Source organism: Oryza brachyantha, chromosome 3 (genome assembly GCF_000231095.2).
Source record: "Oryza brachyantha chromosome 3, ObraRS2, whole genome shotgun sequence".
Lineage (NCBI taxonomy): Eukaryota > Viridiplantae > Streptophyta > Magnoliopsida > Poales > Poaceae > Oryza > Oryza brachyantha.
The window spans coordinates 15,450,187-15,465,284 of NC_023165.2; the positions used below are offsets into that span (position 1 = coordinate 15,450,187).

General features: G+C 47.5%; 1 protein-coding gene across 2 annotated transcripts; it reads left to right on the top strand.

Moving 5' to 3' along the window:
- The first annotated feature begins 1,358 nt into the window (after positions 1-1,358).
- On the top strand, positions 1,359-4,945 carry LOC102703111 (ethylene-responsive transcription factor ERF084-like). Of its 2 annotated transcripts, none has more exons than XM_040522564.1 (2): positions 1,359-1,797; positions 4,335-4,945. In XM_040522564.1, the coding sequence occupies exons 1-2, from the start codon at positions 1,551-1,553 to the stop codon at positions 4,715-4,717; spliced, it is 630 nt and encodes a 209-aa protein (XP_040378498.1). In that variant the 5' UTR covers positions 1,359-1,550; the 3' UTR covers positions 4,718-4,945. The 2 variants fall into 2 exon arrangements, with proteins under 2 accessions (XP_040378498.1, XP_015690636.1); XM_015835150.1 differs by having other exon boundaries at positions 4,338-4,945.
- The last annotated feature ends 10,153 nt before the right edge of the window (positions 4,946-15,098 follow it).

The following is a 15,098-nucleotide window of genomic DNA, read 5'->3' on the forward strand; positions in this document are numbered from 1 at the left end:
TTTTCATCTCGATCCCTTGTATATGTACCCATTTTTGTTATTTGTCTATCAACGATCGTTAAATATTTCTAAAATAACTACAGATTGAGTTGGATTAATTTCTAATATGACATATTTGATAAGCTCATGTATTGTTTATATAGGCATAAGTAAGTACATATTCATCCAAATAACAGTCATCTCTTTATCCTGACATGAGCAATACGGTGGTACATGCATAGTTATACAAATTAATTGTTCTCCTATAAACTGTTTTCTTGGGTTGATAGTGAAAATGTCATTAGATAAGTTATCCTTCCCACCGCTCTACATAACCGTACATGAGATTTTCATCTCATACGGCTCCTCGTTCAATTAACTAAATTTCTTTAACTTATATGGATAGGTCACTAGCATGGGTCCAGATCCCCTAGAGTTGAAGCCAACTCCACCTAGTGGATTTTACCAAATCCTAACCATCCAGTTGGCTCTGCGGCAGAGATCACGGGACAGCTAATTAAGCCAATTAACTCTCTTAATCATGTAGATTTAGAGGGAAAATACTTACCTTTTTAACTTTTCCCTCGATAACCGGGATAATACTCCCGCCGTCATGATCAATAACATTGTTTTTTTACTAGCATGCTGCTGACGAGAAGTACAACTTCGAGAACCTTTCACAGTCAACAACTTTAAACATACAGGCGCCACTCCTTCAGTGAGTAAGCAAAACTTGTAATTTCCATCTGTTATTTTGATGCATTGAACTTGTATTTCCATCTGTTATTTTGATGCATTGAACTTGTTCGGTACCAATAAATGATGGTAGGGTGTTTTGTTGTATTCAGAATGTTGAAATCAGGTCTGTTATTACTTCTTTTAATGTATTTATCTGGTACTTCAAAACGTTGAAATCAGGCTCTCGAAGTTGTTGATCGTGATGGCGGGAGTATTATTATGGTTATGGAGGGAAAAGTTAAAAAAGTAAGTATTTTCTCTTCAAATCTATCTGATTAAGAGAGTTAATTGGCTTAATTAGCTGTGCCAAGAGACAACTGGATGGTTAGGATTTGGTAAAATTCACCTGGTGGAGTTGGCTTCAACTCTAGGGGATCCGGACCCCACTAGCATCGCTGAATTTTTGGTTAATACTAGGAGTATTTATTACAAAACATGGTAGCTAAATATACCTGGGAGATAATTAACCTCCACACAGCTGGGTGTTGCAGCTGCGGCCGCCCGGGGTTTTTGCGTAGGGAAGGAAACCAGGGGTGCCCCGGAATCAAAGTCGAGGCCGGCCCTTTCGGCACAGAGCATCCGCAGACCATCCTTTGATGACTTATGCCCTACTGCCTGCCACTACTTTGCTCGATCCATTAAAAAAAAAAAAATCTCCTCCGTCCCCTCAGCTCCAACACACACACACACACACCAACTGACCTAGCTAGCGAGCTCGCCCTTGCTCCAATCCGACATGAGCTAATTAGTACTAAAATACTAGTACTACACTTCCACTTATCCTTGGATCCATCCACGCATCCATCGATCTGCATTGGCCGGTGGCGGAAAAGATGTGTAGAAAGAAAAGGTCGAGCCATGGCGACAACATTGTCCCCAACCACGGCGCGCTGCCGCCGCTGCAGTCGGCGGTGGAGGAGTACGAGGGGCGCCTAGGCCAAGAAGGCCTCCGCCGCCGCCGAGAGGAGATCAACGACGGTGACCGCCCTGAGAACGGGTTACTTAGGTTGAAGGAGGTGGTGGAGGATGAGATCCGCGCAGTCCCGCCGCCGCCGCGCGGGGCTCCTCCTCCCGGCAAAGGTATATACATACATACATACATACATACGTGCGTTTCTCCATTGGACGGCGCCGCAAATGCAAGTCTACTGTCCAGAAACTTTGGTTCATCGATTCCCAAATCGATCATATCGTTATCAGCAATGTTTTCTTTAAGTTAAATGGAGTACAGTGCCTAATATTTATTAGACATGAGAAACACTCAGGGGCTTTCTGGTTAGCTCCATAAGATGATGGTAGGCTAGTCAGTCTGGATTCAAAGCCTCGCTGATGTTAGGTCTTCTCTAATATTCAAGTTTTTATTATTTATTAGATCTGAAATCTATATTTAATTGATATTAGCTCCTTCCCTAATATTCAAGTTTTTATTATTTATTAGATCTGGAATCTATTCAGCAGGTTGAGTAGGATAGAACATGCTTCAACAGTTTAGAAATGCATGACGGTAAACAAACCGATAGTTGTGTTCTGCTGATTTTTACATTTACACCAAATATTTCCATTTTTATCTAAAATGTTGCATGAGAAAGATATTCAGATTAATGAGTTTTACCCTTTTTTTAACCTTTTATTCTTTAAAATTTGAAACTAAATCACTGCAAAAAAATATTTTCAGAACTAAATATTTTGACCAGAGGTATATACTGCTGGTGTGTCCAAACAATACTGCCACACATGACAGTTATAATGGTTTCTACCACACTATAGTTAGATTGACGTAACACATAAAAGATTGCCAAGCCCACTCCTTATAGCATGGTCAGAAGATTTAGATCAAAAAATAATTTTGGCATTGGTTTAGTTTTGAAATTTAAAAACGAAAATGTTCAAAAAAAAAATAAAAGTTCGATGTTACTTTGCTGTATTATCTGAGGTCTTCCAGTGCTAGCCTATAGAATAACTTTCGTAGTTATAACTTATGCATGTATAATGCTATTGAGAAGGAAATAGATCACTTGCTACTTGATGTGATGGTCAGCCTAAAAATACTAAAACTAGTGAGTAAAATTGCGCAGTTTAGTCACTTTAGTTGTCTAAATCCTAGCTACTCAATAACCAGCAGCATGGTACATTTCGACTCATGCTCCTGGCTACCTAGTTAAATCGCCAAAAATGTCAGCATACATATATGCATGAAGTAGTTGTCCATGCATTTCAGTATAAAACACTGGCTTAATCTTTGCAAAGATATAAAAAAATTAAGTTATAATTAAAATAAGTTTGGTAATAAATCTAATCACAACAAAATAAATAATAATTATATAAGTTTTTTAAATAAGACAAATGGTTAAATATATATAAAAAGTCAATGGCATCCTCGGAAAATAATAGAAGCTAAACAAAATGGAGGGGCTGGCGGATATCAACGGAGTATTTGGAGAACGTGAATCATGTATAGCTACATTTTTTTTAAAATTTGTTTGTACATGTGAAAAAAAAAAGGAGTAGGAGCCTAGAGGTTTAATATGTTGAACCATCTGGTTACTGTTTGCAAACTTTGATAGCTAGATGCATATAAAAAATCTATATTCAAAGATATATGGGTAAATATTAATTTCATAGGGTCTTGTGTGAAAATCCTTGTATACAATATATTTTTCTTTCTGGACACTAACTGATTGTAATTTTGATCAATACTTCCTTCCCAGTAATCAAATTTGTAAAATTATATAATCACATGTCACATAATCTGCAGGGTTTGGATTTGAGAAATAGTGTGAAAATAGATGATGCATTTTTTATCACGGTAAATTTGAACTGAATTTTCACTAGCTGGTGAACTGCTGACAATATGTGGACATGATTTTTTATTTGCTCGGGTGAGTGTGCGCACGTGTATATGAGCATATGCATTTGTACTTTGTTTCACAAAAAAAAATTGTCATTGGCTCAATTAATTGACAGTTGACAGAAAGACGTGAGTTGTGAACAATCTTGAAAATATCACGTACGATGCGCACGCGTGGTAATGGCCTGTTAGTTGAGTTGACATAAGAACTACTAAGGTCATCTCATGGATCAAATTAGCATCAATTAGAACCATGCATACATTTGAACTGTGGGATTATTTTTCATCAGTTGTGTTGACCTGAAAAATTTTGACGTAGAGGCTGGATTCATTTCCACCTAAAAATAGTTATTTACTGTAAATCTGTACAATATACATGCATGTATGGAACTATGTTGAATATTGCTGATAGAAGTCTGCAATCTGCATTTGTACTTTGAATAAATAAGGCTGATTTATGAACTCATCACCTGCACAACATCACATCTGCCTATTAATTCATCCATGAATTTGGCCAGCTGCATTGAATATATAGTTCCTGTTTGTCCATATTGTTTGTACATAAAATTGATATGTAATTCTACTTTTCTATTTTCAGTTTGAATTTGCTGTCGAATGCTGTATGGCATTTGTTAATATAACATTGATGTGGCCATACGCTGCGTGGTATCTGTTTAATTAGATGTGCAATTGATCAATGTGCAAGGCTGCATGCATTGCATCGATCTGTTTGGACATGAAGTTGATGACGTGCAAATGTACAATGCAGCAGCCGTGGAATCTGATAAATCTCTGGCAAGTCAGCAGCTGGGTGGGATCGGCGGCAGCGGCAGTACTACTCGAGGAGGAGGAGGCAAGCCTAAGCGTGGTGGCGCCGGAAAGCAGCCGGCGGCGAGCAGGCACGGCTACCGCGGCGTCCACAAGCGCACGTACGGGCGGTGGGCCTCAGAGATCAGGGACACCAAAAAGGGCCACCGCGTCTGGATCGGCACCTACGACACGGCGGAGGCTGCGGCGCGGGCCTACGACGCCGAGGCGCGCAGGATCCACGGCTGCAAGGCCAAGACCAACTTCACCGCCGGCGAACGGCGCCCCGCGCCGGTGGCGAAGGCCTGCAGGTCGAAGCGGCCAAAGAAAGGAGGAAGTTGTTAGATGCAGCAAATAGAGGGTGAATTGTATCGGTGGAATTCACGAACACGATACACGATACAAGGAACTCTCCAATCCGACAGGATAGAGCCGTTGCCGCCGTCGCCGCCGTCATGTTCATAGTTCATACCTTCTAATGCCAGCTGGTTCTGTTACATATAGCCAACACACATGCCACATGCACCAGCTTAGCTGGGTTACACGGCCCATTCTGGCCCAATGAATCGCGAGTTGCGCGTTTGATTCCTTCGGCCACGGCCCATTGCTTCTGGTTGCTTGTCTTGGCGATCCTGTAGCCCATCCGGCACCTCCTCCTCTTCGGTAGCCAGAGTCGTCTCCGCCTCGTTGACAATCCCTTCTCCTTGAGATTGGGCTTGTCCTCAAGCCAATGCATAAGGAAAACGGGATTGCAGCTCGATCATGTCCTCCCAAGTGGCGTCTTCAGTCGGGAATCCTGTCCACTGAACAAGAACTTGCATGGTAAGATTGTTACCTTTCTTGATGAGACGTTTGTCCAGTATATGCAAAGGAATCTGCAAGTGACTCGTGGGAACTGGAAGTTGGTGCTGAAGATCTGGTGTGAAGCCATGCGAGGAATGGAGTTGAGATACATGGACCACAGGATGGATGACACTGGATGCATGTAAATCCAGACGATAAGCCACTGTTCCCACCTTGCTCAAAATCTGAAACGGCCCAAAATATTTGAACGATAACTTGTGATTGGCACGCTTAGCCACAGAGGACTGAATGTATGGCTGTAATTTCAGATAGACCCAATCGCCAACAGCGAATTCTCTGAAACTACGATTCTTATCCGCATAAGCTTTCATCTGTTGCTTGGCCCGGTTGAGATGTTGCTGTATTAAACCTTGCATAAATTTGCGCTCTGCCAGCCAAGACTCCAAATCAGGAACTGAACAATGAACAGGACTAATACCAAAGTGATTGGGAGAGTGACCATAGAAAACTTCAAAAGGTGAATGTTTCAGAGAAGAATGGAAAGAGCTGTTATACCAGAATTCTGCCAAATATAACCATGCTGACCATTTAGCTGGAGCAGCCTGAACGAAACAATGGAGGTAAATTTCAAGACACTGGTTAACATGTTCGGTCTGACCATCAGACTGAGGATGGTAAGACGAACTCATATGCAGTTTGGTACGAGTACTTGTAAACAGATGCTTCCAGAAGAGACTAGTGAATATCTTGTCACTATCAGAGATAATCACAGAAGGTAGCCCATGTAGCTTGTACACATTTTTCATGAATTCATTAGCCACCTTGCCAGTAGTAAAAGGATGCGCTAGCGGAATGAAATAGCCATATTTTGAAAACTTGTCCACCACTACCATGATGCAGTTGTAATGATTAGAATTAGGGAGTCCTTCAATAAAATCCATGGTAATCACCTGCCAAGCACCTTCTGGAACAGGAAGAGGTTGAAGAAGACCAGAATATTTGGCTCTATCTGGTTTAGCTTGTAAGCAAACTTGACACTGTTGCAATGTATCCTTGATCATTTGCCTCGTACCAGGCCATGCAAAGATGCTTTTCATCCTCTTATAAGTAACAAGAAAGCCTGAATGACCTCCAATGGGATTATGATGCATTTCAGTGATGATTTTCTTCTGTAATGGTACATTCTGACCAAGCCAGATTCTGCCCTTGTACTTGAGAATACCATTCTGAAGTGAAAAAGGAGGATGGCAAGTAGAATCAATTGTTAACTCAGTGTCACGCCCAGAAATTACTCACACGAATTTCTGAACTTAATTGTGTATTGAATCCCTGTCCAGGACCAGCCAGGGTACACAAAAAGACAATGTTGATTACATAACCATCGTTCTTATAAACAACTGAAAAATTACACTTATTCTAGCGGAAATGCAGCGGAAAGAAAAACAAAGGGGCAGACTAGCTCCAGCGGGTACGGCTCCAGTCCACAGGCAACACTTCGACGGCGGAACAGCTCACTCCTGAGAGGCACCTCCATCGGACTCTGCTTCTAGCTCTGGGTTGGGAAAGGTAAGCAAGGCTGAGTACAAACCACCGTACTCAACAAGTAACACGGACAAGGGGGAAACAAATGATGCAATGGGATTAACAAGGACAGGCTCGGGTTAGTTGCGACAAAGCAGCAATTTAAATAAATAACAGAGACTGAAAGAAATAAAGGTAATTTAAATACAGTAAAGCATAAATAAAATAAGCAGTTGTAAAATACCACAACACTGTCCAACGTTACACCACGTTGCAACAGGCCCAACCACTACTCAACGTTACCCCACGCTGCAGTAGTCCCAAGTGACAACAGATTTTACTCAAGTTATTAGGGTTCACTAATCACAGTGAAGCTGGGAGTTCGCCCGTAACCGTGGGCACGGCTATTCGAATAGTTTATACTCTGATCAGAGGTGTACTACTGTACCCACAAGACACGACTCCACTACACTTGAACGTGCGCCGACATACCACCACGGCATACCGGAAAGGAGACCGTGATAGGACCCGTTACACAACCCTCCCTATTTAATCGTACCACACTTCAGGTTTCACCCCCTCCTTTACACCAAGTCGGGCAGTCCCCTCTTGCGCCTCGGTAGATCCGGAAGCAGGAGAAGCTTTCGTTACACCACGATTGCCCGTCCATACTCCATCACGCCTACCCTTGCCTGGGTACGTCAAATAGTTCGAAGTCATGCTCCAAATCCCACCTTACCCATTTCGGCATGTGGTTAGCACTTATCGACTTCCAGGGTTTCCCGTGAACCGGTCCTTAATCGCCATGGGTGCGACTCTCAAAACCATGCACCCACAGCCCACCATTATCAATATTTTAGTTGACATTAACCCGAACCGGGTAGTGAATCATTATCTCGGCTATTCAGAACTAAGCACAATTAAATGTGATCCCATGAGCTACTTGTTCTAAGCATGGCTAAGCATTAACCTAGGCCTGACTCTAATCAAGTTACCCCTGGTCCAGCAATGAACAAAGTTGGATAAACAACGGCATAATAATAAGGTTTACCCGAAAATAGCATAAAGTAAGTACTTTAATTAAAACAATGCATATTTGAAATAATAAAGCGGGGAATTTGCAATAATGGGTTCAATATGTTCAAGGATGAGTGTCACTTGCCTTGCTCTGGCCCTTGGGCAACTTCGGCGACGATCTCGAAGTAAACCGGCTCTTCGGCGGGGTCCGAATCTAAGCGACAAAGCACAAAAATAAATAAAACAGGCACAAACTCTACTGAAACAGCAAAAGAAACTATTTTTAATGGATTCTTGATAATTTTATGAATTTAATGAAATTTGAATGGACCTAAACGGAGACTAGATGAATTACTTATGAATTTTAGAAGTTTTCTCGGTTTTTTAACTAAACAGAAAAGTCCTAAATCAATTATTGCGCAATTAATGGGGCTGCTGACGTCAGCGAGGAGAGAGGAAGCTGACGGCTGACAGGTGGGGACCACCTGTCGGTGAGAGAGAGGGGGAAGGGAGAGACTGACATGCGGGACCCGGGAGGAGAGAGAGAGAGCGGGCGCGGGGAGTGACTGACGAGTGGGACCCACTCGTCAGCGAGAGGGAACAGAGAGCTGGGGACCGAACGCGCGGCTCGGCGGACGGCGGCGACCGGCGGGAGCGGCGGGCGACGCGGCGGCGGCGGCGCACGGCGACGGCGACGGCGACGACCGGCGAGCGGTGACGGCGCGACGGCAACGACGGCCGGGGCGGCGACGCACGGGCGCAAGAGACGGCGGCTGGCGAGCGGCGGCAGCGCGGCACGCGCGGGCGCAAGAGACGGCGGCTGGCGAGCGGCGGCAGCGCGGCACGCGCGGGCGCAAGAGACGGCGGCCAGACGTCGGCGACGCGGAGGCGACGACGACCACGGTGGCCGACGGGAGCGGCGGGCTTCGGCCTCGTCCGGCGACGGCACGCGACTCGGCGGCGGTCGGCCGGAAAGGGGGAGAAAGAGGGGAGGAGGGTGCGGTGGCTCACCGGCGACGGCGAGGGCGCGGACGGGTCGGCGAGACCGAGGCGAAGGTGGCGACGCGGGCGGGTGCGGGAGATCGGTGGTGGCGGTGGAGATCGATCGGCGGCAGCGACGGGCGAGACGCGGCGGCGGCCGGGCGACGAGGGAACGCGCGGCGCCGAGGAGGCTCCCTGGTGACGGCGAGAGCGGCAACAAGTCGACGACAGAGGGACGGAGGTGGTGACGCAACAGAGCGGCGACGACCGGCGACGGGCGACGAGATTGCGCGGTGGCGACGAACGGCGGCAGCGCGGCGGCGACTCGAGCGACGATGGAAAGCGAGCGACGGCGCGCGGCGACTCGGGATTTATAGGGTGGCGGCGACCGGCTAGGGCGGGCGGAGGTTGGAGACCGAGTCGGCGACGACGCGGTCCCGGCGGCGGCAGATGCGGCGGCGGTGGTTGCGGCGCGGCGGCGGAGTTCGGCTCGGACGCGGCGCGTCGCGGGCGCGGGCGCGGAACAGTCACTGACGGGTGGGCCCCACCTGTCAGTGGCGCGGGAGAGAGGAGGGAGGCGACGCGGACTCGCGGCGCGGGCGAGCGGCTAGCTGGGCCGAGCGGCGGCCCAGGCGGAGCGCGCGGTGGCGGGCGGAGGGAGGCCGGTCGGCTGGGCCGGCCGAGGAGGAGGATGGGCCGGCTCGGCTGGGCCGGCCCGGGAAGGAAAAGAAAAAGAGAAAGAAAAAGGAAAAAGAGAGAGGGAGGAAAATTGGACTTCCGCCCAATTTGAGAAGGAAGGGAAAAAGAAAGGAAAAAGGAGGGAAAAAGGAAAACCCCACTTTTGCCGAGTTTTAAATTAATTTGTTTGGCCAAATTTTATACTTCTGCAATTTGAATTTAAATCCTGTTAGTCGATTTGCGAGCCTCGATTTAAGTGAATTAATCCTTTTAGAGGGATTTTTCCTGAGTTAATTAAGCCAATTGTTATTTACGGATTTCTTTTTACGACTTAGGCTTAGGACGAAACTCCGGGTGTGACAAACCTACCCCCCTTAAACGGAATCTCGACCCCGAGATTCGGAGGCACTGGCGAAGAGGTGCGGATGGGCGGCCTTGAGCTCATCTTCTCTTTCCCATGTTGCTTCTTCTTCTGAGTGGTGACTCCACTGAACCCTGCAGAATCTGATCACACGGTTCCGAGTTTTCCTTTCACTGGTTTCTAGAATCCGTGCTGGCTTCTCCACATAAGTTAGATCTTCCTGCAGATCGATGTGCTCGGAGTTGGCCTGTTCCTCAGGCACACGGAGACACTTCTTGAGCTGCGACACATGGAACACGTCATGGATTCCGGCCATGTTAGCGGGGAGTTCCAACTGATACGCAACCTCTCCCCTGCGTTCCACTATCCGGTATGGTCCCACGAAACGTGGTGCCAATTTTCCTTTGGTCTGAAACCGGTGCGCTCCTCGCAAAGGTGTGACGCGGAGGTACACATAGTCTCCTGCTTCGAAGGCTAAGTCCCTTCGACGATTATCCGCATAACTCTTCTGTCTGGTTTGGGCCGTTTTCAACCTTTCACGGATTATTCTGACCTTTTCTTCCGCTTGGCTTAAAACTTCAGTCCCAAAAACTTGACGTTCTCCTGTTTGATCCCAGAAGAGGGGTGTACGACACTTTCGCCCATACAATGCTTCAAAAGGTGCCATCTGCAGACTGGCTTGATAACTGTTGTTGTATGAGAACTCTGCATACGGTAGATTCTTATCCCAAGTTCCACCAAAGTCGAGAGCGCAAGCTCTGAGCATATCTTCAAGAATCTGATTTACCCTCTCTGTCTGACCATCTGTCTGGGGATGATAAGCTGTACTGAAGTTCAGTCGGGTTCCCAATTCTTCCTGTAGCTTCTGCCAAAACTTTGAAGTAAACTGACTCCCACGGTCAGAAACGATCTTCTTCGGTACTCCATGTAGACACATGATCCTAGCCAAGTAAATCTCGGCTAATCTTTTCCCTGAGTAGGTAGTGTGAACTGGTATGAAATGAGCGACCTTTGTCAATCGATCAACAATTACCCAAATCGAGTCATGACCAGCAGCAGTCCTTGGTAAACCAGTGATGAAATCCATCCCGATTTCTTCCCATTTCCATTCTGGAATCTGGAGAGGTTGCAATAGTCCTGCTGGCCTTTGGTGTTCTGCTTTGACTCGTTGACAAACATCGCACAAGGCGACGTATTCTGCAATCTCTCTCTTCATACTAACCCACCAAAACTTTTCTTTGAGGTCCTGATACATCTTAGTACTCCCGGGGTGAATAGAGTACTGGGTTTGATGAGCTTCTTGGAGTATCAACTCCTTCAACTCCTTGTTATCTGGTACGCACAACCTGTTTCCCATCCAGATTGTTCCATGTTCATCTTCTGAAAAATCTCGAGCCTTACCAACTCGCATATTTTTCTTTAGTTCGGCTATCTCCGGATCATTTGCTTGGGATTGGCGTACTTGATCCACCAAAGTGGGCTGCGCTTCTAGGGCTGCCACAAAACCTTCGTCGACTAAACCCAAATTTAGTCGTTCAAACTCCTGTTGCAACTGCTCACAAACTTCTGTTGACATCGCAGCGTTGCAGTAATTCTTCCGGCTCAAGGCATCTGCAACTACATTCGCTTTGCCTGGATGGTAGTGGATACTTAGATCATAATCCTTGATCAATTCCAACCATCTTCGCTGACGGAGATTCAAATCCGGTTGTGTAAAGATATACTTTAAACTCTTATGATCCGTATACACTTCACACTTGTTACCGATCAAGTAGTGTCGCCAAATCTTTAGGGCATGCACCACAGCTGCTAATTCCAAGTCGTGAGTCGGGTAGTTACCCTCATGTGGTCTCAACTGACGAGAGGCGTAAGCAACCACCTTTCCTTCTTGCATTAGCACACATCCCAGTCCTGATCTGGATGCGTCACAGTAAACCTGGAAGTCCTTCGTTTGATCCGGCAAAACCAACACGGGTGCCGAAACCAACCTTTGCTTGAGCTCTTCAAAACTCCTATCGCACTCTCTTGACCACTTGAACTTCTCTTCCTTTTTCAACAACTGTGTCATTGGCTTGGCTATCTTTGAGAAATTCTCAATGAACCGGCGGTAATAGCCCGCAAGTCCTAAGAAACTCCTGATTTGGGAAACCGTCTTAGGCGGGGTCCACTTGATCACTGACTCCACATTACTGGGGTCTACGGCTACACCTTGGGCATTGATCACATGGCCAAGGAACTTCACTTCATGCAGCCAAAAATCACACTTGCTGAACTTGGCGTACAACTGGTGTTCCCTTAGCTTTTCTAGCACAATCCGCAAATGTTGCTCGTGCTCTTCTTCTGACTTGGAGTAGACAAGAATGTCGTCGATGAAGACAACCACAAACTTATCCAGGTATTCCATGAACACCTTATTCATGAGATTCATGAAGAATGCCGGGGCATTGGTAAGTCCAAACGACATTACCGTACACTCATACAAGCCATAACGAGTAATGAATGCCGTCTTAGGGATATCTTCTTCCCGAATTCTCAACTGGTGATACCCTGATCTCAAATCGATCTTGGAGAAAACTCTGGCTCCCTTCAACTGATCAAATAGGTCATCAATCCTTGGCAGAGGATACTTATTCTTGATAGTGACATCATTCAAAGCACGATAGTCCACACACATTCTCTTAGTTTTGTCCTTCTTCTCAACAAAAATAACCGGGGCACCCCAAGGCGAGGTACTCGGTCGGATGTAACCTTTCTGAAGCTGTTCATCCACTTGCTTCTTCACTTCTGCCATCTCATTGGCGGCCATCCTATAGGGTCTCTTATAGATCGGAGCGGTTCCGGGTACCAAGTCGATACGGAACTCGATCTCTCTTTCTGGCGGCATCGTTGTGAGATCATCTGGAAACACCTCCGGGTACTCACAAACCACTGGTATGTCTTTCAACTTCTTTGGGTCTTTGTCTTTTTCCGAGGGCTGCTCTTCGGCTTCCATCTGATTCAAACAAGTCCTGGTTGACACTGACTCCAGCGACTGATAAGTCACCACTTTACCTTCTTCACTGGTCAAGGTGACTGTACGCTTGGCACAATCAATCACTCCTTGATGCTTGGTAAGCCAGTCCATTCCCAAAATGACATCTAGGTCTTTAGATTCGAGAAGGATGAGATTGGCTAGAAAGGGTGTCCCTTGGATTTCTATGGGCACAACAGGGCTATAAAGGTCCGAAAACATACTATGCCCTGGAGTGTTAACCCGCATCGGATCTCTTAACTTTTCCCTTTTTAACCCAAGCATTCCCACAAACTTCCTTGAAATAAAAGAGTGTGTAGCACCAGAATCAAAAAGTATTGTAGCAGGTACGGAGTTGACAGGAAACGTACCCAGTATTACTTCTGGCGCAGCCTGTGCTTCTTCGGCGGTGACGTGATTCACGCGAGCTTGCACAAACCTTTGCCCACTGCGCTTCGGCTTCGGGCACTTGTCAGCAAAGTGACCTGGGTCGCCACAGTTGTAGCACACCCCAGGCTTTGCACCCGCATCCTTCCTGGCTGGAGGAGGTTGAGCTGTCGGTGGAGGAGCATTCTGTTGCCGGGGAGCTAGGGCAGGAAGAGCGCGTTGAGGTGGAGCACGCTGGGACGAAGCACTGGAGAAGTTGTTGGGGTTGTAAGGACGATGTTGGCGGACAATGAAGGTTGATTGCCCGTGTTGTTGATTCTGAGGATAGGGACCGGTGTGGAATCGGGGCTTCTGAGGAGGCGGCTGGTTAGACCTGAACTGCGAAGCCTTCCTCTTCTTGTCCATCTGGAGGTGCTGGTCCTCTTGACGGATGGCCTTGTCCACTAGTTTCTCAAAATCAGCATAGTCGCCCGAAAGCAACTGCTTCTTCAGTTCATCATCCAAGCCTCCGAGGAACTTTTCTTGCCTTTCGGCGTCGGTGCGGACATCTTCGGGAGCGTATCGCGCTAGGCGATTGAACTCATGAAGGTACTCTGTCACTGTCTTGGTACCTTGCTGCAGAGCGCGGAACTCACGCTTCTTCTGGGTGACTATCCCGTCAGGGATATGGGCCTTGCGGAAGTTAAGACAGAACTCCGCCCAAGTCACTTCTGTGGTAGCAGTGCGGGTAGCCAGGAAATTATCCCACCAAGCGGAGGCGGGACCCATCAGTTGATGTGCGGCGAAGGAAACCTTCTCTTGGTCAGTGCACTGCAATAAGTTGAGCTTCTTCTCGATAGCATGGAGCCAATCACTTGCCTCCATGGGGTTGGTGGTGCTTGAGAAAGTTGGGGGACGGACGCGGAGGAACTCCGGCAACTTGGACTGCACTGGGGGTGGTCCCTGCTGTTGCTGGTTATTCTGACTTTGATTTAGAAGCTGTTGTAGCAGTTGTTGGTGTTGCTGCTGTTGCTGTTGCATCTGCTGCATCATCCAAGAGAGCATCTGCGTCTGGTTAGCAAGAACCTGGGCAAGCGACGGGTTCTCTGGTGGGGGCGGCGGGGGCGGCGGGGGCGGTCCTCCGGTGCTGGACTGGTCGGTGTCGCGGTTGCCGTGGCGGGTGTTCACCATCTGCGGGGCGGGAGGACAGAAAGAGAAAGAAGAAAAAGAAACGACTAAGCAAACAGGGGCTTTATTTAATTAGTGAACTGTAATTGTCTTGCTTAAGAAACACACTTAAAAACCACACAACTCCTGGCGGCACAACCATAACCCCACTACTGCTATGGTTCACCACTAGCCCCAAGCGAAGCAAACCTAACACACCAAAACTAGCACACAACGACTAAAACGAAGCTAAGGGCGGCGTCTAGGGCACGGAAGGAGAGCGACGATCGACGACAGGGGACGGATCTTCTTCCTCGTCTTCAGAGCGGCTTCTTGAGTTGCTGGGGAGGCCATCTTCATCTTCACCAGAAGCGGACTCGCTGCTGCTCGAGACCGTGACGACCCTGTTGCGGTTCCTTGTTGCGTTGAACGGGGAGACACCTTCCTCGGGCACTGGGGTCGGAGAGGTTGGCACTATCTGCATCAGGGGTCCTGATCCATCCGGGGCACCGGGGTAGGACTGAACTCTGGGCGGTCCACGGGTTCGCTTCCTTGCCGTCGTGCGACACCTTGCACCTTCGGGCTCTGGGAGTCCTTTGAGCCTGGCATTCTCCTTCTTCAAGCGGTCGACCTCATCTTGCAGACGAGCGATCTGAGTGAGCTTGGCGTCGTTTAGAGCCTTGGACGCTTCATGGAGGTCGTGATGCATCTGGTCGAGGCCCTGCAGCACCGTGCACATCCTACCGAAGGTAGGGTCTTGCTCACTTCGGGCAGACCGAAACCTACTGACCATGGAATTGGATCCACGACCAGGGTGATAC

Coding starts and splice junctions, on each gene's coding strand:
- LOC102703111 (XM_040522564.1), top strand. CDS start 1,551: ATGTGTAGAAAGAAAAGGTCGAGCCATGGCGACAACATTGTCCCCAAC. Junction 1,798..4,334: donor GGCTCCTCCTCCCGGCAAAG/GTATATACATAC, acceptor TGTACAATGCAG/CAGCCGTGGAATCTGATAAA.